The sequence below is a fragment of the Aethalodelphis obliquidens genome, unplaced genomic scaffold, assembly GCF_003676395.1.
Source record: "Aethalodelphis obliquidens isolate GAN/ISIS:26980383/991018 unplaced genomic scaffold, ASM367639v1 scaffold65, whole genome shotgun sequence".
NCBI lineage: Eukaryota > Metazoa > Chordata > Mammalia > Artiodactyla > Delphinidae > Aethalodelphis > Aethalodelphis obliquidens.
The window spans coordinates 9,279,521-9,306,996 of record NW_020838009.1 but is presented as its reverse complement, the minus strand read 5'-3'; the positions used below and the strand labels follow the sequence as shown (position 1 = coordinate 9,306,996).

The 27,476-nt window shown below is 39.5% G+C and overlaps 1 protein-coding gene across 1 annotated transcript in view; it reads right to left on the bottom strand.

The window, feature by feature from the left end:
* The window catches only part of IQGAP1 (IQ motif containing GTPase activating protein 1), a 102,213-nt gene that overhangs the window by 33,251 nt on the left and 41,486 nt on the right, over positions 1–27,476 (bottom strand). Inside the window, exons 5-16 of the mRNA XM_027089179.1 lie at positions 26,668–26,744; positions 20,657–20,724; positions 19,462–19,575; positions 18,691–18,869; positions 17,694–17,778; positions 13,196–13,359; positions 12,295–12,370; positions 11,314–11,477; positions 10,941–11,101; positions 9,257–9,381; positions 7,124–7,287; positions 47–137 (exon numbers count right to left, since the gene is read on the bottom strand). Of these exons, the coding sequence (XP_026944980.1) occupies positions 47–137; positions 7,124–7,287; positions 9,257–9,381; positions 10,941–11,101; positions 11,314–11,477; positions 12,295–12,370; positions 13,196–13,359; positions 17,694–17,778; positions 18,691–18,869; positions 19,462–19,575; positions 20,657–20,724; positions 26,668–26,744 (1,468 nt within the window). The remainder of the gene's footprint in view (positions 1–46; positions 138–7,123; positions 7,288–9,256; positions 9,382–10,940; positions 11,102–11,313; positions 11,478–12,294; positions 12,371–13,195; positions 13,360–17,693; positions 17,779–18,690; positions 18,870–19,461; positions 19,576–20,656; positions 20,725–26,667; positions 26,745–27,476) is intronic.

Sequence of the window (27,476 nt, the reverse complement as noted above, 5' to 3'; positions counted from 1 at the left end):
CACCCCCACTTTCCACCAGAGTAGAAATAAAACAACTGATACATACACTTTTGTGCTTCTTGGGTGTCTTTGTTGGACTGCCAGATTCCACCTTGAATTTCATCCAACCATAACACAGCTGACTCATCCTGGGTTTCCTACAAACCATTAAAAGCAAAACAATACTATAGTCATCAAATCAGGGTACATGTCATGATGGCGGCTTCTGAGACTCAATTAGAGACAGAGGAAGAACTTTCCAACATACAAGACACATGGAATAGTCAACTGGAAGAAGCCGGGCACCAAAAAACTGGTAAAGGGTTACAAGAGAAATATCACAGATGTAGGTGATGGATATAAGAAGATGGATTCAAGTTGTTCAGGAGGACAAGAGCTGCTAGAAGGGGCAAAACGTCCCAACTGGGAAGGGGCGTAGGGACTTAAATACTGTGACAAGCACCATGACATGAAGTACTTTTTAGAAAGCCTCCTTTGCCAACAATATTCAGAGGGAGCTAATATTCTCTATGACTACTGTTTTTAGGACTATCAAGATGTTATCACATGTGAAGCCAGGAGTCACTATAGGCAATTTAATCTTATCACCAGCTTATATTCTAAAACTTGAAAGTTATATCAGTTGTTGGAAACTTAAAAACACATTTTCACACAGAAACATAATAAATGGTGATTAGTTTTCTCAGCATGGCCAACAAAAGCCTCTCTAGTCCATAGTGTAGTTTGAGCTGAATACTAGGGACAGAGGTGAAATAGAAGTGGAGTCTTTTTCTCCTTCTAGACAAGGCACCTCAGGTTTTAAAGTGTCCAGGTTGAGAGTCATGTCTGAGGCAATCTTGACAGACCCAACAAAAGTAACTGTTCCTGAGGCTTGAGCTAATAGCAATTGGGATAAATAGTAGCTCAAAAATCCATCGAGACTACTTGATGTAAATATAATTTGCCAAGGCACCAATGAGGCGGCTGGGATCAGTAACTATAACTGTGTTGCCAGGTGAGGCAGGGTCTGGGCTGTGGGGCAAAATGGAAAGTTTCACTGCCTTCTGCAGGCCCAGCAGTTGAAGTGCAAAACCTTAGAGGAGGCTTGGTTTTCCTCCTGCATTACTGGGGAGAGATACACAATATTTCACTCAGCAGAGCCAAGCAGTCACAAACCCCTGCAATTTATAAAGCGCCTTGGAGACAGGGTAAGGCCAAAGGAAGGCATCTGAAATCGAAAGATGTCTCTGTAATTCAGAGTTTTAGAAAGATCATTTAACTTACAATCATAAGAGGCACCATCCCAATTTAAGAAGCTCATAGTCTTGGGAAAGGAAAAGAGTAACCCGATAAATAGAATGCAAGAACAAGTCACCTAATAGCTGCAGAACTTAGCACTTTTCTACCACTGGTCAGCTTCTGTTACTGAAAATAGAAAATGGCCACACACAATTCCCTAGAGTCATACGAATAAATACTGGCAATGCTAAGCAATAGTTTCAATACGAGACGATACAATGAGTCAGCAACAACTTAAAATGAGAAGTCATAAGCTAGACGGCTGAAGGTGCAGTCTCCAAGACAAGTGGCATAAAAACCCTTGCACCCCCAAAGCAAGTATTTCCACAGAACCAGGCCACTTCTGGCTCAGTTTTAGGCTAATGCATGCGTCAGACGGCTCTGAGCAGAGTCTATTGTAAGCAAAGCTTGGGGGCTTGGCACAACCTTCCTTGCATCCAGAGAAAGGCGCAGCTTATCATGATTTCTGACCATTCAGAGTTCTGTCTTCTCTGCCCCGGACAGACTAAAGCAGAAGGATTAAAGCAAACACTTCCATACATACTCCCCCCTAAGAAACAAGGTACAGAGCTGTGGTGTGAGAGGAGGAAAAAACAACAACAACAATGGAGCAGTACATCAGGGGAAAATGATATATAGAAATACCCCTCACCAGACTGATGGAGGCAAGATCGGTGACATACACCTGCTCATCCCAGTGTGAGGAAAGAACAGGCTCTCTCTGCTCCAATTAGATCGAATAAGATGACAAAACCCAACATCCTCCTGTTAAAGTTTGCTCTAAAGATTAACTCAAATCACTCAGTAGAGAGTTAAAACCCTAAACGACATATTGTGGAAAATACTGAGATAAAATAGATTTAATGTGAAAATGCTATATAAAGTATACTGAAATAACATCCCTAACAACTCTGACTGACACTTAGAAGCACACTGACTGCATTTTAGAAGAGGTAAAGAGATAGGGACCAGAGATAAGAACCAAACGAGTGGGCAATGACTAGAGGTAAAAGAGGTGGAGAAGCCACAAGACACGGCGAAAAGAAAGGGAAAAGAGATGAAAGAATGGCTACCATACATACATGTGTGTATATATTCGGAAAGCACAAACACACACACTTGCAAAGGGCACTTCTCACCCCTTAAAACCTCCTTAAAAGTCTCTCCTATTATATGTGGCATGGATGCGTGTGTCATGATTGATAAAATATTACACATATGTACTGATAATATATATGTAACATATTATAGATACATATATGTGTAACATAAATATAATGTTTTATCGCTCATCACATATGTAAACTATGCTATATATACATATAAACCACTCCATACCTACCATATACACATGTAAACACACACACATGAATCTATACAACATATTTATCAACACAAGCACTGATCAATCAGAGTGGAGCAGAGATCTCATGGCCCCTTGCTGGTTTAGGTGTTAATTCTCCAGTTGCTCATAGCGGAAGTTCAGGGAAAGAGCTAGAACTGGGGGTGGAACACATTTGGGAGGCCTGGGACAGGAGCAATGTACCAAACAAAAGTATTCAATATTCTAACAACTGGTACAGCCATGTCAGTGCACACCAGCTGATTTTTAGCTACATGCATGTATGCCTGTCTGTGTACACTCAGACTGTGGGGTGGGGGAGGAGAATCCAGACTTAAAAATCATTCATATTTGTAATTATAAAATGAGTTCCTTGAGAATTCCTGATATCTCTGTCTTGGCATTCAAACAATACTACCCAGTGACCAGTAATCTACTTTTAACAAGTATTCCAAAGGCACTAAATTTAAATGAAGAGAGAACTGACAATGGTGAAAACAGTAGAGGAAGGACCTCTGAATATCCACTCCTACATAAAAGCAACAAAAACACTGACAAAAGTCATCAGAATCAACTTTTTCAAAACTACAGAAATGAACCAAAGGCTTGCAGCAATCAGAGAGAGTTTATTCAAGAACAGTTGACTCTCAGTAAGAACAGTGAGGCCTATGGCACTTAAACTGCCCTATTCCCATTTGTGCTCTGCCCACCCCCCTCCGCCCCCACCCCATAAACACCTACCTCCTTCAAAGCCCTATCTATTCCCACAGAACTGTCATTAGTTGCCATGTTAGGTAGTTCCCTGGAAGACCACAGCTAGGCTGTCTTTATTTGACCTGACTTAGAGCTTGCCCAGTGCAAACAGCCTTTTCTCCAGGGGTATTTGTCCAAAACAGAGGTAACTGCTTCACATCACAGATGCCTGGGGCAGTGGGTAAAAACTTAGGCAAATAATAGGTTAACCAAAAAGCTTAAAAGGAAAAGCTAGAGAATGAGATGTCCACAGAGAGCTTTGAAAAGCTCTGACAAATTCCTGGGATGGGAATCTAGAAGGTCATAGTGCATTATGGGCTATGCACATGCTCAGAAGAGATCTGATAAGGCTGTAAGCTCTGACCTCTGGGTGACCTTGAGGCTCTGGGCAAGCATGAAGTGAAGGGTAAAGCAAAATTGTAAACTGCCTGGCTGAGAGTCGAGGGCATGCCCCAACACACACAAAGGCCCTCAGCAAAGGCTGGGAGCTTTATTGGTTCTAGGCATTTAAGGAAATTTCTGACTAATCATTAGCTGACCACTAGCTAACCAAGCAGAGACTTCAGTGGACACACATGACAAAGAATACAGACTTGAAAATCACTAAACAAACAACAGCAGAAACAAACAGGGACAACCATAAACCCTGAGGAGGGGGTAGAATCTGATTTCCAAAGTTGACCCATTATTATTAAAATGTCCAGCTTTCAACCAAAAATTACAAGACATGCAAAGAAACAAGAAAGCATGGTCCAAACAGGAAAAAAACAGACAACAGAAACTGTCCAAATTGAACTTAGTAGACAAAGACTTAAATCAGCTATCTTCAGTATGTTCAAAGAACTAAAGGAAACCATATCTAAAGAACTAAAGGGAAGTATGAGAACAATGTCTCACCAAATAGAGAATATACATTTTTTAAAAAAGAACCAGATTAAATTATGGAGTTGAAAAATATAATAACTGAAATGAAAAATTCACTAGAGGGATTCAGCAGATTTGAGTAAAGAGAAGATATATGCATAATGGAATTCCCTAAAGGCAAAGAGAAAGAGGCAGTTTACTTGAAGAAAATCTGAACAGACCTATAACAAAATATAGAGATAGAATCAGTAATCAAAACATATCCCACAAAAACAAAACCAAAAATTCAGGACCATATGGCTTCAACGGTGAATTCTACCAAATGTTTAAAGAACTAATATCAATCCTCTACAAATTCTTCTAGAACATAAAAGAGGAAGGAACACTTCCCAATTCATTCATTCTATGATACCAAAACCAGACATAAAGATATTACAAGAAAAACAGATCAAATTTAAATTAAGATCTTTTGCTTGCTAAATTTGGAACTCAGATGATTATTTTTAAAACTACTCCCAAGAGGAACTTTAAAGCTGAGCTGAGGCTTAAAAAAAGACAATTACACCTAAAGTATAGTCTACCCATCTGAGCACGGCACTGTTAAGCACATTTTCCTCTAACTCTCCCCTTCCTCTGCCTTTGATGAACTCTGAAAAGTTATTCCACAGCAAAAGGAAATGCTTCAAACTCTAGTCACATCCTCTAATAAAAGTTTAACTCCTATGATCCAAACAAAAGGAGCAGTAAGGCCCATCACATGCGTGAGAGCTGGTACAAATTATATCCTCAATCTACTTTCCTTTTTTAGACATGGACTCAGACCTAGCCTATTCTTTCAAAGCCCATTCCTCTGTCAGTTGGATCGGATATAAGACTCCTTTCGGACTAATAAGGCAGCAAAAAATAACACTACCACCACTGGCCTACAGAGAATCATTGCAGCCAGGCCCCAGGTTAGAGATTCTGAATTAGCAGAAATAGAATTAATGCTTAGGAATCTGTATTTTTAAAATGACTTTTCCAGCGTTCTAGTCATCAGTCAAGTTTGGGAAGCTCTGATCCAGTAAACTGATATCAAAGACAGGCCTCTATTTACAGCTTCCCTACAGCCAACCGCTTCTCACTTGAGTAAGTAAAATCAGTTAATGCTTTTGTCTAGATTTCCTCGCTACAAAATGGGGGTTGTGATTCAACCTGCACCACAGGATCAACTGACATGCATAGCAATGACCCTCTTTTTTTTTCTTTTTTTTGCTGTACGCGGGCCTCTCACTATTGTGGCCTCTCCCGTTGTGGAGCACAGGCTCTGGACGCGCAGGCTCAGCGGCCATGGCTCACGGGCCCAGCCACTCCGCGGCCATGTGGGATCCTCCCGGACCGGGGCACGAACCCGTGTCCCCTGCATCGGCAGGCGGACTCTCAACCACTGCGCCACCAGGGAAGCCCAGCAATGACCCTCTTAAAAGGAACCTGGTACTTGCTACACTTATATGTTTAGGACACAGTAATGTCAACTACTCTCATGACAATGGAATCAAAGGAGATCTATCAACATTATATTATCCACAGCTCCTCCCCCACAGCCCAAACTTCTAGAGCCCACAAGGCTGTCGGTGTACAATAGCTCCCTTAACACAAAAGCCCTGATCTGTTTTACCACTTTTGGCTTCCCAGAAGGAATCTGACCCCCTGAATTAAGGATTTCTTTTAGGGCTTCCTAAAGCAACATGGCAACTTCCTATTCAGCAAGAGGACTAAAAAAGGAGTAAATCTCATCCATTTCCTCAACAATCTAGCTGAGAGGCAAGACAAACTTTTTAAAAGATGGGTTTGTATTACAATTACTTTGGAGAACAGATTCATAGCAGCATTATCCCTAATAGCCACAAAGTGGAAACATGATCACTGACTCATGAACAGATAAATAAAATGTGGTACAGCCATACAATGGAATATTATTCAACAGTAAAAAGAAAATACTAATACATGCTACAGCTTGGATAAACCAAGCTAAGAGAAAGAAGCCAGTCACAAAGGACCACACGTTGTATGATTCCATTTATACGACATGTCCAGAATAGACAAATCCATAGACAGAAAGTAGACTGATGGTTACCTAGGACTGGAGAGACTGAGAGAAATGAGGAGTGACTACCTACACAGGTTTCTTTTGGGGGTGATGAAAATGTTCTAAAATTGACTGTGGTGATGGTTGCACAATTCTGTGAATAGACGAAAAAACCACTGAATTGTATACTACAAAACAGTGAGCTGTATGGTATGTGAATTATATCTCAATAAAGCCATTATTTAAACTAAAAAAAAAGAAACTTTACGGCACTACCTACTAAAGCTTAACATATGTATTCCCTATGACCCACAAATTCCACTTCCAAATGTATACCTAATAGAAATGCATACATATATTTACCAAAAGACATGTGCTAGAATAAATCAGGATAGTGGTTTATTCCTGGGGAGTGGGGAGGTGAATAAGGATGTAAGGGGATATAAGGGGGTTTCTGTTAATGCTTTTTATAATCCGAGCACCAATTACATAGGTATGCTCACTTCTGAACATTTATACAACCATACACTTAAATAACTGACACATTTTTCTGGATCTTATATTTCAATAGAGAATTTCTTTAAAGAGACATAAGAGATGTGTCTATAACCATAACAACAAAGGACAACAAAAAAACCAAATATGTAAAATAGTATAAGCTTCAGGAGGGCAGAGTCTATGACTCTTATGTGTCCCTCCAGTGCTCTGAATCTAAGGGTGCCCAGGAAATAGTCATTGAGAGAACACCCCTACCTCTATCTCCGTTCTAGGAGGGATGGAGTTCTCGGAACAAAAAGGAACAATTTAGTGCCACTCACCTGGGCTTTCTCTCTCTTTGCTCTGATCAGCATGTCTTGGTAATGCTGGGCCACTCCTGCAAGGACCCCCTCGAGTTTAGCTGCAGGAATCTGCAGGGCCTGCAGAGTCTTTTGGGCATCACCTTCATCCAGGGCTTCATTAATTAAACCAATGGCTAAAATCCCTAAATATGAATGGACAAAACGTTATTTTTTAGATTAAGAAATTGTATAAATAAAACAGTCTTTAAACATGGTAAGTGACCATAAATCCTCTATCCAAGAGTTACCATGATTCAAACTACAATTTGTCATCCATAATATTAAGCAGCATTTAAATCTTTTTCCTTTAAATTTAGTGGTTTTTTTCAACTAAGTAAACTCCCTTATATCCATATTCCTATTGAAATCTCAAGTCCTTTTGTTTTATTTTTACTTGCCCTAACTTAAGAGTGATGAGGATTTTGATGAAACTGGCTTTATAAAGGATAGCTTTCAAGTATACTCCAATGTGTGATCAAAACCATTCTTGATTCACAAAAAGTCAAGAGTTCAAGGGATCTTAAAAGTCACCTAGTGGGACTTCCCTGGTGGCGCAGTGGTTAAGAATCTGCCTGCCAATGCAGGGGACACGGGTTCAAACCCTGGTCCAGGAAGATCCCACATGCCGTGGAGCAATTAAGCCCCTGTTCCACAACTACTGAGCCCGCATGCCACAAATACTGAAGCCCATGCCCCTAGACCCCATGCTCTGCAACAAGAGAAGCCACCGCAGTAAGAAGCCCACGCACCACAACGAAGAGTAGGCCCCGCTCGCTGCAACTAGAGAAAGCCCGCACACACCAACGAAGACCCAACGCAGCCAAAAAAAGAAATAAATTAAAAAAAAAAAAAGTCACCTAGTTCAACATTTTTATAGAAAAAAAAGATGAGTCTTAGGAATCTCCTCTCCTACACCACACAGTAAACAAGTAAGAGACAGAGAATCAAAGCTCAGGGTCTCCTACTCCAAGGGAAGACTCTTCCCACTAAATCACTGAATATTTCTCACAGGAAACACTAATTAAAACTAGAAATAGTCACTCCTCAGGTATCTCATCCAACTGGACTACTTTTGTAAAGACTCTGTTGTATAATAAAAAATTTGGCTGGTCTTTGTCCCTGGTTTCTGGAAAGGAGGCTCTAAACCCTTGGAATTTCCCAAGCGATAGGAGTATCTTCATTATCCATAGTGGGCCCCTAGGACCACACCTGAGTTTATGCCAACCAGCTGACTGCTGGTGGGCCCCTAGAAACTTTTGGGATAGGGGCTGGTCACGCTGGAAAGACCAACCATGTGATTAGAAGATTGGGGCTTTGAGCCATGTGATCTCAGAATATCAGCCCAGCTATTCCAGGGAGGAGAAGCAGACTGGAAATTGAATTCAATTACTTGGCCAAGAGCTGGCCATAATTCAATCCATTATTTGTATGGAACGAAGCCCCACTAAAAACTCTGGATATCCAAAGCTCAGGTGAGCTTCCCTGGTTGTGATACTCATCAATGGGCTAGGAGGGCAACACACCCTGAGGATACAGAAGCTTTGAATTTGGGACCCTACCAGACATTGCCCTCCTGTTCTCTTCTTTTGACTCATCCTGATTTGTATTCTTTACAATAAAACTATAACCGTAAGTATAGTGCTTTCCTGAGTTCTGTGAGTCATTCTAGCCAATTATTGAACCTGAGGGGATAGCGGGAACCCCTGAATATATAGCCAGTTTTTCAGAAGTGTGGTGACCTGGGAACCCCAGAGATTAAGGCTGGTGTCTAAAGTGAGAGGAGTCTTGGGGAGGACTGTGCCCTCAATCTGTGCAATATGACCTAACTCCAGGTGGTCAGTGTCAGAACCACTTCTTCTAATAGCATTGAAAAATAACAGATCATGTTCAATTCGCCTCCTGAAAATTTTAGTTCTTATTACATACTTATCTAATCATAGCAGTTGCCTGGTGTTTCGAAAACAATATACAACTGTAGCTTTTTGAGACAGATTTTTTTTTTTTTTCCAATTTCCAAAAATCCTCCCAGGAGTAGTGTTTAGAACCAGCTCATGGAATCACATTATCTGTAACTGTGACATTATCTGGGGGGACGGGAAGTAGATTACTCACTCTCATGTTCCTCCTGCACCACAAGATTCACATGGTCCACACAAGCTTGGATGTCATTCCACGTAATAAATTCATTATTCTCTGCATCTGCTTGAGCTTTCAGTTTCATCAGCTCATCGAGATACCTGCTCCATTCCCCCAACAAAAGAGACAATGAAGTGCAACATAAGAAAAGGAACCTTCAGGATTATTTTGGTTGACAGGAATGAGAAGACATGGGGGCAAAGGATCCAAGGAACAGAGATAGCTAAGGAACCCCAACAGCTTGATGTATTCTAGAGGTCAGCTTTGGGACCGAGGAGTTACCTTGAGCAAAGTGTAAAAATGCAAGGATATCACTTATTCTTAACGGCCTATTTATATTACATGTTCTAAATTCCAAGTAAGACCAACTCTGGAGTCAGTGGCAGCAGCTCAAGCAATCCCTCTAAAGACAAGAAAACAAGGCCATACACCAGCTAACAAACACAGAAGAAATGACAGATCAACAAATCACCATTCAGCAACTCTTACTGAAAGTATATGGATTTAGGCAAGGATTATCAATTGGGGTTAAAAATATTAGATGAATGGTTAATGGGGAACTGGACATTTTGATGCTGCAAAAGGTACAAAAATGATTATATTCTGGGGATTCCCTGGTGGTGCAGTGGTTGAGAATATGCCTGCCAATGCAGGAGTCATGGGTTCGAGCCCTGGTCCGGGAAGATCCCACATGCCGCGGAGCAACTAAGCTTGTGTGCCACAACTACTGAGCCTGGGCTCCAGAGCCTGTGAGCCACAGCTACTGAAGCCCGCAGGCCTAGAGCCCATGCTCCGCAACAAGAGAAGCCACCTCAAAGAGAAGCCTGTGCACCGCAACGAAGAGTAGCCCCCGCTCGCCACAACTAGAGAAAAGCCCACGAGCAGCAACGAAGACCCGAGGCAGCCAAAAAAAAAAAAAAAGTTACATTAAAAAAAAAAAATTATGTTCTGGTGATAAGGGAGAAAAATAAATATGCAATTGGAGGGATTAATGTCCCTTAGTATCTCCAATGGTGGGGACAAGCAGATTTTATATGCCTCTTGATATGAGAAAATATGAAACACACGTCGCCAAAAATATTTAATTGAATCTTGACAAGTCTTTAGACCTAATTTACAATTTACAGGAATAAACCAAATATTAGGAAGCAACCAGAACTGAAGATGGGACATTTTATAGGACAACTGGCCCCATCTCTTTAATAAGTCAGTGTCATAAAGAAACGTACAATGCTAGATTAAAAGATACCAAAGGGACACAATAATCAGATGTTAACATGTGGTCCTGGATTGGATCCTGGTTTGAACAAACCAGCTGAAAAAACAAACAGTTTTGGAACAAGAAGTACGAAAATGGACTAGGTTTAGAAAGTATTAAAGAAGTACTGTTGATTTGTCAGGGTATAAGAGTGTTATTTTGGCTATATAATATCCTCATTGTTTTAAATAAGCATACTTATAAATTTAGGAGTGGAATGTTATATCTGTAATTTACTACAAAACCTTCAGCATAGTAAAGACTAAAATGTATCAAAATAGAAAAAATAAAAGACAATCACACTGAAGTCACAATGCCTGCAAAGAAAATAAGAGTGTTGGCACACGAAAGACAGAGGTGACAGCTACCTAATGGATTCAACCCAGCACTCTGGGCACCCACCTCTGGCAGTTTTCTTCTTCAATATTGGTAAGGCCTGTAACTGAACTGCTCAACTGTTTCCATACTGTATTCATGTCTCCGGATTCCAGCGCCCTGTTGATTAGGGCCACCGATGACAACATCTCCACTGCAACAGAGAGCTCAGGATGGGTGAGGCTATGCTGTACAGAAAGCGAGGGGGGAAAGAGTAAGGAAAGACATTCTGGAATACCAAGGGAGGTCAGAAGTTTAATAAAACTTTTACTAAGTTTCCAGTAAAACAAAACAAACAAACAAAACCCCTCTACCTAACTACACCAAGAAGTGTGTATTAAATTTTAAATTCACGTCCACTCTGTTTTGCTCACAAACAGCACAGGTTCAGTTAACTCACCTGAGGACTCTGTTGCTGCAGGGTAGCCAGTTCCTTCTGATAAAGATCGGCAGCAAATGGAAACACCTGGGGCAGCTGGGCTTCGGGATTCATTAGCTCCATAACAGTCTTCTCAGCAACACCCTTCTGGATTGCAGCATTGATCGCTGCCACTGCTGTCAGTCCTGGGTAGAAAACAAGGAGGTCACAAAGGCAGATGGCTTTGAGAGGCCCGAGGGGAAGCAGATGCCAATTTTCACAGAAGAAAGTTATATTCTGTGGATAAGCTATTAGCCATGACGTTTGAAGTAGAACTTTCATCTTTAGAAAACAGCCTCCTTTGTATGAGGGTGAACTGCATGGTATGTGAACTACATCTCAATAAATCTGTCTCTAAAAAGCAGCCTCCTCTTCTCCTCACCCCTTTTTTCTTTCCACTCCAAATCATCCTGCCTGCCACCACTACGCTCTACCTAAGACATCCTTCCCCTACAGAGGGGAGCCTGGCAAAGAACTAGCTTATTAAGCTGCCATTCAAAGCTTCCCACAATCTTTCCAAGCCTTTATCTTACACAACTCAGCCTTAAACATCTACAAAAATTTTATTCTACCCACTGTTCCATAATACATCTTTCACCTTCTGTCCCTCTGCTCACACTTCCTCTTCCCCTGTTGCCCCATATTAGGAACACCCTTCTCTCCTGTCTCTCAACATACAAATCTTGCCAATCAATCCCTAGTCCTGTCTCCTCCAGATGCTTCCCTAACCAACCACGTAAGCACGAGCTTCCTAGCCAAAGTGAGCCTACGCTGACTCCGGTTCTACTTTTAAAACTGGAGGAACCCTTCTGCCACCAAAGGTACCTGGTAGTTGACTGCAGCTAGTAGCCTTGGGGTGGGGTGAAGAATGACAGAATCTAACCTCAGGTCCCTCAATGACACAAAGCCACTTTCCTCCCCTACTCAGGATCTCAGTGGACACGCAGCTGAGAGGACTCTTACTTCTCTGATACTGCTGGGCAGCAGTGTTTGCGGCATCCACTCCAGACTGTAGCTCCTCCTTCTGCAGGGCCTCAGCCTGACCACCATGAGAAAAGCAAAGAACACTTAGGTAAAGATGACTCCTGCCTAGGCCTCCCGGCCTTGTAGTTCTCATATCTCAACAGCAGTCACTAGGGACAGAGAGCCACAGGCATAAGAGACAGCTTCAGGCTACACACAGCCAAAGCGGCAGCCTGAGCGAGAGCCGAATGCCCTTGTCAAATCTCGGGTAGAGTGACTCTCCTGATATAAGCACATTAAAAAAATGTATTTTGTAAAGAGCATCAAAATGTTCTGAGATAAAATGTTTGTAGAATCATTAGCACATTAATGCTGCTTTCTCTGGCCAATGCTGAGGATTTGTAAAATGTATACTTGTCCTTATTCAGAAAAAGAAAAAAAAAAAAAGAAATCCCCTCATATTTGTTCTCAAAAAAGAAAACCATAAAGTCCCACACAGTCTACTCTTACTGCACATTAAGTACTTTCCCAGTGTTGGCCAGAGGAAACTCATCAGGTATGGTTTTTTAAAAGTGGAAATTCCTGAAGTAAGAATAAAAAATTTCAGGTTCTCCCCAATGGCTTTTAGTTGGGGATTTAAGGGACTTCAAGTGAAGGGGTGGTCAGATTCACTTGCCGGGATGGGCAATGTTTATTTTAAAAGACGATTTACAACTCTAAAAGCAAAAGAGAGCTGAAGACAATGTGTACTTTACCTGAGTATATTAAACAGCCTAATTCATCTGCAGGAGAAAAAGTTATATTGGGGGGAAAAAAAGCCCCATATATACCTTGACACAACAGCATGGGATTCAAAAGGATGTATATAAACTCTTGCAGGTGCAACTCAGGGTACTTTTACCTCTCTCTTCTGCTGTCTATCACTGAGGAGTTGCTTGAGGTACCAGTCACTATTCTGCTGCTGCAGTCCTCGAAGGCCCAGCGCTGGTGACTGCAGAATCTTGAACAAGGCCAGTGCAGATCCCTGCTTCAAAGCCAGGTCTATATTCGCTAACGCAGCAAACACTGAGGAGGAAAAAAGGCAAATGCTTAAGAAAAAACTATGTTAACATTATAGCCTAGAATATTTTTTCCTTCCTGAAAACCAATCCCAGTTCCAGATCAGGGAAATATAATTAGATAGCTTTTATTCTGGAGTATCACAGAAGCATTAGACTTTGGGGTTGGAAGAGAACCTTAAAGTCATCACATCCAGGGGTTCCCAGGTTGTTCAGATTTAACAGATTCCTGGACCACACCCCAGGCCTTAAAAAAGGCCTAAAAAGCTTCTAGATGCAGAGAGCTTGGCACCAATATGGGCAGCAATATAAGAGGCACCAATAACACATGCCTAAATTCCCTCTAAAATGCCAAGTCATTATCCAGACTAAACTACTATACAGGAGAAGGTATCCCACACAGCAATTTACTACATCTCTGGACAATTCTGTTTATAAAAATTGTTAAAGCTCCCACCCTAGAGTTGATACTTGAATACATCCAACCCCCTTCCCTGTGACTGTCTACTCCTGACTAAAGAACCTTAGTTCCTCCAACCATTTCTTATACAGCATCATTCTGAATCCCTTCATTATCCTGGTGTACTCTGGTGAATGTACTCTGCCCAAAGCAGTGCTTAGACATCAAGGCTGGTCTGACTGCGTGGAGTGGAAGGGGCTCTCTACACCACCTCAATATTCTCTACTTCTAGTCACAGAACCTGACGTCACACAAGGGCTTTATTATCCAACAGTAAAAATGCAGACTTTCCTTCATCTGAAAATGATAACAAAGAAAGCCTCCTCATAAGATTAAATAAAATCATATACATGAAAGTACTTTTATATTGTAAAATAAATAAGGTATTATTAAGTTGAAAGTCAACATATCGTACTTTCTGATTTCAGAAATGACAGCCACTGGAAAATCATAATTATTGTATTATTTTCAGCTTTCCTATTTTAGAAGAGAATATAGAGTTCGCCCTCCCATGTCCCACCCAGGAATGACCATATGATTTTACCACCAAAGTAGCAAAAAAAAGTCAATAATAAAATACTAAAAATTAAAATATTTGGGGCATAGCAGTATTTATCAATTTTAACTGTTTTCATTAGTAAAGAAACAAAAAGAAAATTAATGTAAGCTGTTATAAAGAAACAAAACAGTGCAAGAGAAAACAAAGTCTCAAACTAGAACTAAAAAATAACACCAAGAGGTGAAAGGATGAAAAGGTTAGATTCCTAAGAGACTGTCTCCTTCTTCCCAACATTCCCCTGCAATTCAGCTCACTGATCACCACACGAAGGAGGTGAGCAGCTCCTTGAATCATGGCTGCAGGTCTACGTGGCCATTAGCCAACTAAACAAGCATTTTTCAACAATACAGACCAAGGCACCTGCTGCAAACACAGCCATGAACAAAGCAGACAGGTTATCTCCATCTTCAGGAAGTTTTTGTAGTAGTGGGGGACAGAAAACAAAAGCAATATAGGTAACAAGCAGGTTTCCTCTACGTATGCAATGCAGAATCTCAGACTATCCATCTGCAAAGGCATCTGGTCAATTATGCTTTTACTAGAAATGTAAACTTACTACTTAAATATGTAAATATTTAAATGAACATTTACTAATACTATAAAGTTTACAACATTATTTAAACACTTTCTCCCACTATGCTTTAATTACCTAACTCTAATTTTCCTTATCCTACTTAACAAAAAATAAAAACTTTTTCTCATTTTTAACTATCTGGCCTGCAGCTTTCTTCTGGGGCAGCGCGAATGGCTTCTCAAGCCCTAGGGAAAGAATCTTATCTGTTATTACATTAAGATGATTCCCAGGACCTAAAGTCCCTCTATCTTCCTACCATACAACTTTCCCTTGTCTCAGACTTTCTCTACTATTTAGGAAAAGCTTGTCCCCCTATGGGGAATTCTGCCTTATCCTCACCTTCTTAACTACCCTAAGAACCCCAGTGAAGGTTCAGATACAAACCTCGAGGAAAAGTCATCATTCTTTTCTTTATTCTATGACTGTACTTCACACACCTTTGGTTGCCTTGAAATTACTCACTGTATTGTTCTAACCAAGTTGCCCTGAAATTATTCATTTGACTATTTACCTTCCTCACTATACTGAAAGCTATTTGAGGGAATTTTTACTATTTTGCTCCTCTGACCACATGAGAACAATATGCATGAAACACTTTAAAAATATATACATATGTTTCTCTCCTTATAAGTTTATAACGGACTCTAATACAATTAGCCAGGTAGGGCTATAAGGCTAAAAAATCCCAGACAACATGGTAGAGAAAAAATCCCTTAATAAATAAAAGAGTATTTTACGCGGTGTATGCAGCAGGAAATGTGCTGGACTTTCTTCTCACACAGAGAACTAACTACAAGGGCATTCTGGTTTATACTTGCTGACTTAAGTAGTATTCATACAGATACAGCACAACAAATCACCCATACGTGAATGGAACTATCACTCTGTTCAGAAAGCTATTATCCTAAATGAGCCAGAATGGAACAGAATACAAAGACTCCTGGTCAGGATTTAGAACTCCCTATCACATGGAGTTGGTAGAATCTTATAAATTCACTCCAGTTATTCAGAGTATTAGTTCAAGTGAGAAACTGGGATCTCCAAAGGAACAAAGAGGACACTGATTACTTTTACTATTATTATTATCTTGATCAAGATAAGATCAAGTCTGGTTGAATCAAGCAAGGTTTTTTAGTTCTTTTGGTGAGTCTAACCCTATTCTAGGAATTATGAGGATTTGAAAAGCAGAACTCAGAAGTAAACTCTACTTTAAGTTTATAAATATGTCAGAAACAAAAAGCAAGCAATTAAGACAATACATAATTAAGAACAAAACTGTGTGGTTTAGCATATAAATGCAGTAGGACATGTGAAAGGCAAGTATATTGTGAGCTAGGATGGGCACTGAGGTGAGAACTGAGCTGAATCTTGAATGATGGGTATAATGTGGATTAAGTAAGAGATGAGGCATGAGGGCATTACAATGGCGAGATTACATGATTAACAAAAGTGATAATAATATTGTTTACTGACTGCTTACTAAATACCAGGCAATTGACATACATTATCTCATCATTCGTATAATGATTCTATGCCACACGTACCCAATTCCCACAGCTATTACTACGAGGGCAAGAGATCAAATCCCAGTTCTCAACAACTCCATAGCCATTTTTCATGAGTCATGAAATAAACACAATGAATATGGGAGACAATTAGGCACATGAGTTTCTATAGAGTTATATGCATAAAATACTACATAAAGAACTCCACCAGGCTAGGGATCTGCCTTTTGTCTGGCAAGTAATAAGGAACTAATGCAGGTTCTTTTGAAGAAGAGTAACAAAATGAAAATGACACTTTCAAGAAATTAGTTTTTCAAAAGTGTGCAACACACACAAAATCAATATGAACAGTACAGTCTCATTTTTGTTTAAATATATGTTTTGAAGGATATGTTAAAAATATCAAGAGTGGTTTTCCTAGGTGATGGGGTCTAATTTTTTGTTTGTTGTTTATTTCTGGATAACTTGTATTACTCTTTAAAAGAAAAACAAAACTATATAGGAAAATAGGGACTTCCTTGGTGGTGCAGTGATAAAGAATCCGCCTGCTAATGCAGGGGACACGGGTTTGATCCCTGGTCCGGGAAGATCCCACATGCTGCAGAGCAACTAAGCCCGTGCACCACAACTACTGAGCCTGCGAGCCACAACTAGTGAGCCTGCATGCCACAACTACTGAAGCCCGTGTACTCTAGGGCCCGCATGCCGCCAACTACTAAGCCCGTGTGCTGCAACTACTGAAGCCCATGCGCCTAGAGTCCGTGCTCTGCAATAAAAGAAGCCACCACAATGAGAAGCCCGTGCACTGCAATGAAGAGTAGCCCCTCTCACTGCAACTATAGAAAGCTCATGTGCAGCAACGAAGACCCAACGCAGCCAAAAATAAATTGTTCTTTTAAATTTAAAAATAAATAAATAAATAAAAACAGGAAAATGAAATCCCTATTCAGATTTAAGTGTCTAACACAGGGTGAAAGAGTGAAACTGTAGCCAAAAAATCCAGTTTGTAAGTTACAGTAGATGAATAGATGGAGGAGTGGGGGCCTGTCTGAGGACAATGGTAGCCCAAAGAGAAGACGTATGAACACAAAAGACTTAAGTAAATGAGTAACAGTTCCTAAGCAAACCCATGAATGTCTGAAATAAACAAACTTAAACCATGCCATAGGTCCAAGAAGAGATCAACAGCTGCCACATTATTCTGTAACATTCTTTTAGGTGCCTGATGTGGGGACATACTTACTGTTGACTTTATTTATATTGCCTTGAATTTCAGCTTGAGTGAGCAGCTCCTCATAAACGTCCCTTTCTCTCTCAGAGCTTTCTGTCTGAAGATGAATAAGAAAGTGTAACTAAATTAGCTCAGGTCTCTAAGAAGACCACAGAAATATATTTGTGCTCCTCCCCCACCATTACAGAACCAACAGCAAGTAAGGGTGTGGCTTAAAATCCTTAATAAAGAACAGAGCAGAATGCTACACAACTGTAACTCAACACATAAAAAGCAGATCTGGGCTTCCCTCGTGGCTCAGTGGTTGAGAGTCCGCCTGCCGATGCAGGGGACACAGGTTCGTGCCCCGGTCCGGGAAGATCCCACATGCCATGGAGCGGCTGGGCCCGTGAGCCATGGCCGCTGAGCCTGCGCGTCCGGAGCCTGTGCTCCACAACAGGAGAGGCCAAAAAAAAAAAAAAAAAAATGCAGATCCACTTGTAAATAACAAGCCCAGGGGTTCTTCCAGAGTCAGGCAAGAGAAGGAAGCACTGGTGAACCCTGCCCTGCTCACTTGTGAGTCTGCATCCTTGCCTCAGACCTGAGCAGAACAGGTACATCCAGGGACTAGATCGCAGAGCCTGTCACTGGTTTGCACAAAACTCAAGAAGGAAGCAGAAGTCAAAACAGAATCTAATACCAAAAGACTACATACTGGGTAACTCCATTTCACTTATATAGAATTCTAAAAAAATAAACTAAAGTGATCGAAAACAGACTGGTAGTTGCTGGGGTCAGGGGTGGGGAGTACGAGGAGGTACAGACTGACTGCAAAGGGGAGACGTGGGAACTTTTGGGGTGGTTACACATCCATATACATTTGTCAAAACCCATCAAACTGTACACTTTAAATGGTTGAATTTTATTATATGTAAATTAATACCTCGATAAAACTGATTTTTAAAATGGAGTCATATCAAACAGTGAAAGAATATAAATCAGTTAGAAAGATCAAATGTTCCATTTTTACCCTGTTTTTAGCATTTGTCATTTTGTCCTGCTTGGCCTGGTAAAGTACATCCTGGTAAGTGGAAGCCAGGGGCTCTTCAAGGTTCACAAGCATGGCATTGGGATTTTTCAAAGCTGCAAACGTGTCAGCTGAAATTCTATGGTCAATAGCTTCATTAATGGCAATAACGGCAGCATGTACTAAAAAAAAAAAAATTCAAAACACAGAACACTAAGGTTATACAAAGTAAAGGATATACATTACACATTCAAACACTGCAACCCCCTATCACAGAAAGAGGCTCCTTTTCATAGAGGGAGGGGTTAGAGGACCCCCAGATCTTTAAGCCCAGTCTTTTTCCTCTGATGCACAAACCCACAGCTCGGCCTGTGATCCATGTCTGGAATGCTGAATCTGAAATCTTAACAGGGAAATATTCATAAGAGACTCTGAAAGGAGCCTTTGAGCATTTGTTATGGAAATGTTCACCTTAATCATCACGTAAACACCATCAGAAAATAAGAAACTCCAAAAGGCACTGAAATGTAGAATTCACTTTCTAGTGCTTTTATTTTAATCAAAGTCACTCACTTATTTCCAAATAACAATAGCATAGATAACTGTATAGTAGTGTTTAAATCTATATCTACTGACCTAAACTTGCTAGCAAAATTCCTAATGTCTAAGACCATCATTATAGTATTAATCATTTTTTTTTTTTTTTTTTAGTATTAATCATTAAAAGTAGTAGCAACAATCCCATTTGAACCCACAAAATTCCTCTCTTCTTACATGCGGCTTCATCCACTGACAGTTCATTAGCCAGAATGCCCCCGATCTTGCTAAAGGCAGGCATCTGGATCCCATACTTCTCCAGTTCAATCTTCATGTTGTTGATTTCTTCTTCTACAGGGAAAAATTAAGACCCAAACAAGCAAGTTAAGCACCTTTCCATAACACAGAGAAGGAAACATTCCTCAACTACAAAATGTATTGGATAAAATGACGTCTACCTCTTAGGGTTGTTAGAAGGATTTAAATAAGATAATATATGGAAAGCACTTAACATGATACCCGGTACATAACATGCACTCAATAGACACAGTATTATCAAGAGCATCAGAAATAACTATAACATGAGACTGGCTCTATTGAAAATAGTTCTGCCAAACTGCTACTTATGGCATTCCCTATAATGAACTTACAAATGCAGCAGCTTTAAAGGCAGCTCGAACAAGAAGTGAATCACAAGCCAGTTATCTGTCTTTACAATCCAAATCACTAGCTACTATTACACAATTTCGTTTCTAAGGCAGAAAGCCAAATGATAAAGAAAACAACATGTAAGGTTTGGCCCTTGCCCCAAGTCTGGGGAACAACTTCTCTGGAAGGAAAAATATCACAGATAAAAGTTTTATTTACAATTTTTAAAACTCCCCGGCCTACAAAAGATTTGACTCTATCTTACCCCTAACCAATATTACCATTGTTCTTTTTCTCCCCAAGCCTCCATCTCTTCAAGCATCTGACTATAGCAAACACCCACCCAAATAAGCTGAAGTTTTAAAATTAGTAAATTGTCATCTTTGTATCATCTCGCTCCCCTTCCCTTGCCTACAACTGGTGCTCACTGGAAGGGAAGGGGCAAGACTGTTATAAAGATTTTTCACTGTACATGAACCTTTAATGTTACATGTTAGTATTGTATTATTTTTTACATACTATATGTTAATATTCTTTCTAACTTACATATAAGAAAACTGAGAATTATCAATCATACCCATGTCATAACTGAGAGAACAGAGCTTGAAATTCCAAGTTTAGTGGAAGAAGAGGAGAAGCAGGAGAAGCAGGTTACTCATGCTTTTTTTTAATCTCTGTTGGCACAGTGTTTTTAAAGCCGTACGTCTTTAAGATTTGCACTGTTGACTCTCCAGGTTATTTCCACATACATCAAGCACTTCCTGCCAAGTTTGTAACTTCTTACCTGTGAAGTCAACCTTTCCATATAGGTCTTGAATCTGAGGAGCCAGGCCTAGTTTGAACAGGTACAAACTAGAAGATATAATATGCAAAAGAGTCAGGCCTCGCAGCTGAACCTCCCTGTTGCTCTAAGTTCAAAGGGGAAAATCAGCATAAAGAACAGAAACACTCTGAACACAGAGACTCCCAGTACTCTACCATATTCCACTTTGCAGTTACAATACTTTACCTCAGAGCCTTTTTTTAGTTTTACATAACAAGGAGGTCCTTAAAAAGTCACATAATGTAATGCAAAAAGCACTGGACTGGGAATCAGCAGATGCAAGTTTAAGTCCCAGCTCCAGCACAAATCCAATGTGTGATTAGATGTTAATATAAATGTTAACATAATAAATATAAGTGAAGTCTCTTCACTGTTTACCTTCCTGTGATCAGTAAGTTTTAAGTAACAGGACATTTTAGAAAAGTCTCATAAAAATGATTCAGACAGCAAATCTTACTTAAGCTGAATTCATATTACTGATGGAAAAGTTTAATTCAGGTACTTTAAGAGTTTTAAATAAAGTATATATTATAAATCTTTACTCTTTAAATAAAAATATCCTACACTCTAAGCTCCATGAAGGCAGGGACAATGAAAGTCTTATTTACCAATGCCTACCCAGAGTCTGGCATATATTAATAAATATTAATCAATATTTCACAGATGGATGGAAGTCTGTATGAGTTAGATTAACTGGATTCTAAGGCTCTAGCAGGTCAGAATCAATAAATTAGAAGAGATCAGAAGGGTGACTTCCCTGGTGGCGCGGTGTTTAAGAATCTGCCTGCCAATGTAGGAGACACGGGTTTGATCCCTGGTCCGGGAAGATCCCACATGCCATGAAGCAACTAAGCCTTTGCGCCACAACTACTGAGCCTGCGCTCTAGAGCCCGCGAGGCACAACTACTGAGCCCACGTGCCACAACTACTGAAACCCACACGCCTAGAGCCCGTGCTCCGCAACAAGAGAAGCCACCGCAATGAGAAGCCTGCGCACTGCAATGAAGAGTAGTCCTGGCTCGATGCAATTAGAGAAAGCCCGAGCGCAGCAACAAAGACCCAACGCAGCCATAAATAAATAAATTATTTATTTATTTATTTTTAAAAAAAAGAAAAAGAAGAAGAAATCAGAAGGGCACTCCACAGGGATTAACGTGAGCAAGACACTGACAGCCTATCAATAAGGGAGGAAATAAAAAAATATCTAAGAAATAAATCACAGAAACTCAATAGAGCAGTCTACAGTTTTTGCAGATAACCTATAAACCTCAATATTATCCAAATACAAATATGTATCATGCATATTGCATTCACAGAACTGATCAGAACCCAAACTGCATATAATAAACCCCAATGCATAATCTAAAAAAAAAAAAATCAAGTGTTCTAAAAATACATTAGAATATATACATCCACAATAACTAATCACTTTCTCAGATAAGTGCAAATATAAATCATATGTATATGATTAAGGGCTTTTCTTTAGAATAAAATGCTCAAGATGGAAATACATGAAGTTCCTCTCTGCAAAGATTTTACATCTATTCAATAAAGTTTCCAAAGCCAAACAGCTAACAACTTTCTATACACATTTTACCTTATATACTTTCCCCACACAATGTTCCATCTGCATTCTAAATTAGTAGAAATATTTTTCTCCAGAAATTTCTTCCTCTTTTATTCCTACTTTAAAACAAGAAAGTGGCTGCCACACTTTAACAAAAGCTTGGGCATGTCACTTTCACAGCCCCAAGAACAGTGAGTTAGCTTTTAATGTCTTTCAACAGTAAATTAAAGGTGTTACAATGATATCACTAGCTGCTATAAAAAGTAGAGGAGTGGTAAGCAGAAAACAGATGGGCATCATCTTTCGTTTATCTCATTTTAATTATTAGGAATATTTTAAGGATATGCTGGAGTTTTAAATGGAATCATAATGGCCACTTGGAACCTCTTATCCAGCATCCAAAGTATTTAACCTCACAGCTAAAACTTAAAACTCCTAACAATAAACACCACTTTCAATCTTTGTTCCTAGTCTCCTATGTCTGCTTACAAATAAGCTGTTAGGTACCTATAATAGTCAGCCTGTAATTGAGCTCAGATTTCTTTTTCTTTTCCTATCTAAGATATACTTTATAGCAATGAGGAAAAGGAGGTTGTGTTAGCCTATCTGGATTCCAATTACTGTTACTGATTGTAGAGTAACCTATGAAAGAAAGTTTTACAGTGTAAACAGCATTATAAAACACCCCCAACAAGCCTTGGGGAAGCACCCCTAATCAAATACATTACTTTTCTGCAAAGAGACATATGAATAATCATATTAAGTAGATAAACATTCTAAGCAATCTCAATTAATACTGATCAGATCTTGCCAACAAAGGAGTTTGAACTAAACCAAAACTCATTTTTCAGATCTTTCAGCATGTTTTTTTGAATTTAGGATAAAGGATTATGGGCCAATTTAATCCCAAAATCAGTTCTTAGAAAGATAAAGCATCAGAGGAAATGGAAAGGAAGTATACAAATATATTTGAAATAATGGAGAATTAGGGTCTTATCTGAGAGTGGAATGTAATCTACAAGAGTAATTTAGTCTCACTGAAGTACAGTAACTATCTCTGGAATAATGCCAGTCAAGACTGAGGGAGAAAAAAAAAAGATGGCAGGAAGGGAGAAAACAAGAAGATAAAGCTTCTCTATCACTGTTGATCCAAAAGGGAAACAGTGCCTCACCCAATACAGGTAAGTGAAGTGAGGAACCTGCCTTGAACACTGTTGTGTAAAGGTAAAGAAGAGGCTCAAGCAGTTACAAACACTTCCTACATACCCTTCAGGAAAAACACTGTAAGGGAGGAAAGAAATCATAAATCACCAACCAGAACACACTGCTGTATATATACTTTCTAAGCACGAACTGCATATTGAACAGAAATGGAAAACAGTAGCAGGCTTCCTCCCTTTCTCATTTTGACTCCATCATTAGAAAGGCAGTTAATTCTTCAATCTCTCTTCAGAGAATTTGAGGGCCTGGGACTCAGGTTACACTGCAGAGAGTAGTGGCTACAGAACTAGCAGAGAGGAATTCTGCCAGCTTAGTTGCTGTGCCTGCCAAGTTCAGATATCCATTGTAGGTACAGCCTTCACAAGGTTATCAACATAGACTTCACAGAACACTAAGCCAATCACAATACTCAGAATTTAGCTGATTTTGGCTCAGACATATGCATCTGAAATTGCTACATTCTGAAAATTCTCCAATATATCACCTATTCATAAACAATTTTTTTAAAATTCTCATTTTACCATTGTTTGTCCAATGTTATGCTATGTACCTTGGAGGGGGAAAAAAAGTAAGACATGACTTCTGTCCCTAAGATGCTAATAAATGTAATAGGGAGAAAAGATATGAAAGAAGCAATATATAACAAACAAACAACAAAACGAAAATCACACACACAAAACTAAACCAAAAAAAAAACAAAACAAAAAAACCCCCCAGAGGTTTAGAAAAAGGAATGAGCTGAGGTCATTTGAGAAACTTCACCAAGAATGTGGGAACTGAGCTAAAACTTGATTGGATAAGCAGAGACAAACATGAAGAGCCCTTCGACAAAGTACCATTTCCTTTTTCATTTATAGGACAGAAAGTACCCCCTTGAGCTGGGGGAGGGAGAGGGAGATTTGTTATAATGTATAATTTTGACACACATTTATTGTGATTATAGGCTAGGCATCTAAGTGTTGATACTAAAGACACATGGATAAAGAACAAAGGAAATACTTCTTGTCCCTAAGGAATCCACAAGAAAGCAAGTTACAAGAACAAACAGTAACCAGAGTACAATGTAACAAGCACTATGCTTGAAGTAAGAGGTATGTTATAAAATGCTAAAGGAGCACAAAGATGGTAAGTAGCTAATTCTGCCAGAGAGGGAAAAAGTAAGAGAACATATTAATGGTAGCATTCTGAGGTGGCACCTGGAGAAAAGCATACGTTAAACCAAGGAGAAAAGGCATTTCAGGGCTTCCCTGGTGGCACAGTGGTTAAGAATCCTCCTGCCAATGCAGGGGACACGGGTTCGAGTCCTGGTCCACGAAGATCCCACATGCCGCAGAGCAGCTGAGCCCATGCGCCACAACTACTGAGCCTGCGCTCTAGAGCCCACATGCCACAACTACTGAAGCCCACGCACCTAGAGCCCGTGCTCCGCAATGAGAAGCCTGCGCACCGCAATGAAGAGTAGCCCCCGCTCGCCGCAACTAGAGAAAGCCTGCGCACAGCAACGAAAACCCAATGCAGCCAAAAATAAATAAATAAATAAATTTTAAAGAAAGGCATTTCAGGCACAGGAAACAGCAAAACCAAAGGCAAGAGTACATAGCCTGCTTGTTGAAAATACTAGAACATAGGTACACAGGAGAGAATGGCTGGAGGTGAGGCTAGAAAGGAAGCCTCAAAATATTTTATGAAGCGTCTGATACCATTAGGGCTGTTTTGGAAAGAGCTCTGACAGCAGCATGGCAGATGGATCAGAAGGGAGAGAGCCTAGTGAGGGAACCCTCTAAGGAGGTTAATGCATTCATTAGTCCACACAAGAGATCTATTAGTCCTCAGTTATATTCTCTCTTTTATGGGTTTCACACTGATTCCAGTGATACCAAGGATCTGGCAAACATTTGATCCAGAAACTGGAGACAACAGGTTTCTTGTGGGTCAATGTATATATTATACATTCATACATATAATTAACATTTATTAAGTACACATACAGGATGCTATATAAGAAGAGCAGCCCAAGAAAAAAATCTCATCCTCATGTCCCTTCTCATACTTACTTCTATCATCTTCTGCTTTAGGCCTACGGCCATCAAGTAAATTTGCACCACTCTGAAGTACTATACTACTAGCACCTACACCTCTCCCATCCCATCCTCCATCCAGACATATCACCTCTTCCCTCCAATTTAGTACTTCGTTCATTCTAAGAGCTGAGGACCTGAAATTAAGTCATCTTCCAAATTTACTATGAAGCTGTGATAAAATTATACCTTGTTTCAGTTCCTATTTATTATTTTTGCATTGACATAAAAATTACTTAATGAACAAATGACTTGTCAAGGTCCTAGATAACTTAATAAATTATCAATCAACCATTTGATATTTGCTGGTATTATTTGAAGATGTTGCCAAAATTTAACTGTACTACCAAAGAGTATCAAGACACAGTGTATTTAGTAAATCAGTTTATCAGCTTGAAACAAAATGAGAAACAATAAAAGTTTTCAAATGTACATAGTTTTAATAATTTTTAAGAGACTTTAATTTAAAAGAAAGGGACTACATCTCAAGAGAAATGCATAGTTCACTGAAACACTAGATCAATAATGAAAGATTATATTATGTTTTTAGAGGAAGATTTTTTGTTATTATAGGAATAAATAAATCCTTTCTCCCTAGAAGAACACAGCTGTTTCTCACCATTTTGTTAAGATAATAGTGCTCTATTCTATTTGAAAATTCTGAAGCAAATGCAAAAACTTTTTCATCATACCCTGGACAACAAGCTACACACTCAATTCAGATGTGACTCCTAAACTGCTTTTTTTTAAAATTGAGATATGACTGACATATTATATTAGTTTCAGGTGTACAGCATAATGATATGATCACCATAGTAAGTCCAGTTAACTTCCATCACCACACATAGTTACAAATTATTTTTCTTGTGATGAGAACTTTTAAGATCTACTCTCTTAGCCACTTTCAAATACATAATACAGTATCATTAACTGTAGTCACCATGCTGTACATTACATCCTCAGGACTTATTTATTTCATAACTGAAAGTTTGTACCTTTTGACCACCTTCACCCATTTCGCCTACTCCCAAATCCCCGCCTCTGGCAACTACCAATCTATTCTCTGTATCTATATACTGCTTATTCTACCAAGAAAATCTGATTACCTAAGTGCATGGATACAGTAGATACATCTTGGCATATTCTTTCGATCATAGATGTCTGTAGTTTCCGGATAAAAAATCTAAAGAGAAATAAAAGAAGTAGAGTAAGGCATCCATCCACTAGAGTTCATTTAATCATTCAACAATCATGAATAATACAAGTAAAACTTTGGACAATTAGAAAACATTGTCAGCATTTGGCAAATAACCTCATTAGGGTGAACAGACATTTCATTATAAGTAATGTAAGGAACAAAATGATACAATACACAGTGAAAAGCACTACTTGGAAAAGACTTATTTGGGTCAACCCACTGAATTTTACTAAGTATGTGAGAGTGAGTTACTTACTGCAGACACAGACATGGGCAAACAAAACTCAAGTTCCAGTCCAGCTTAAATCAGTGGCAAGTGTATGAGGCTCTGAAGGATTGCAATCTTCCTAGTTGCTATCTAGCAGGCCTAGATTGAGTAATAATAGCTCAACAATGAACATTTACTAAGTGCTTCAGTATGTGTAAAATCACTACATTTAGACATTGAAAAAAACTACAAAATATTAAAATGTGTTATAATGCTTGGGGGAAGTAGAAAGATACACAGATAAAGTAGGTAGAATAGAGGATGTATATGGGAATGAGAGAGATGGGGAGTTTTCCTTGGTAGCATGTACCACAATTAATCAACTATGTGCACTGAAATTATCTGTCTGACTCCTCCAATAGACTATAAGCCACATGAAGGCAAGGACTAGGTCTATATTGTTCACTGCTGTATCTTCAACGCTAAGCCCAGAGTCAAGGTCATGGAGG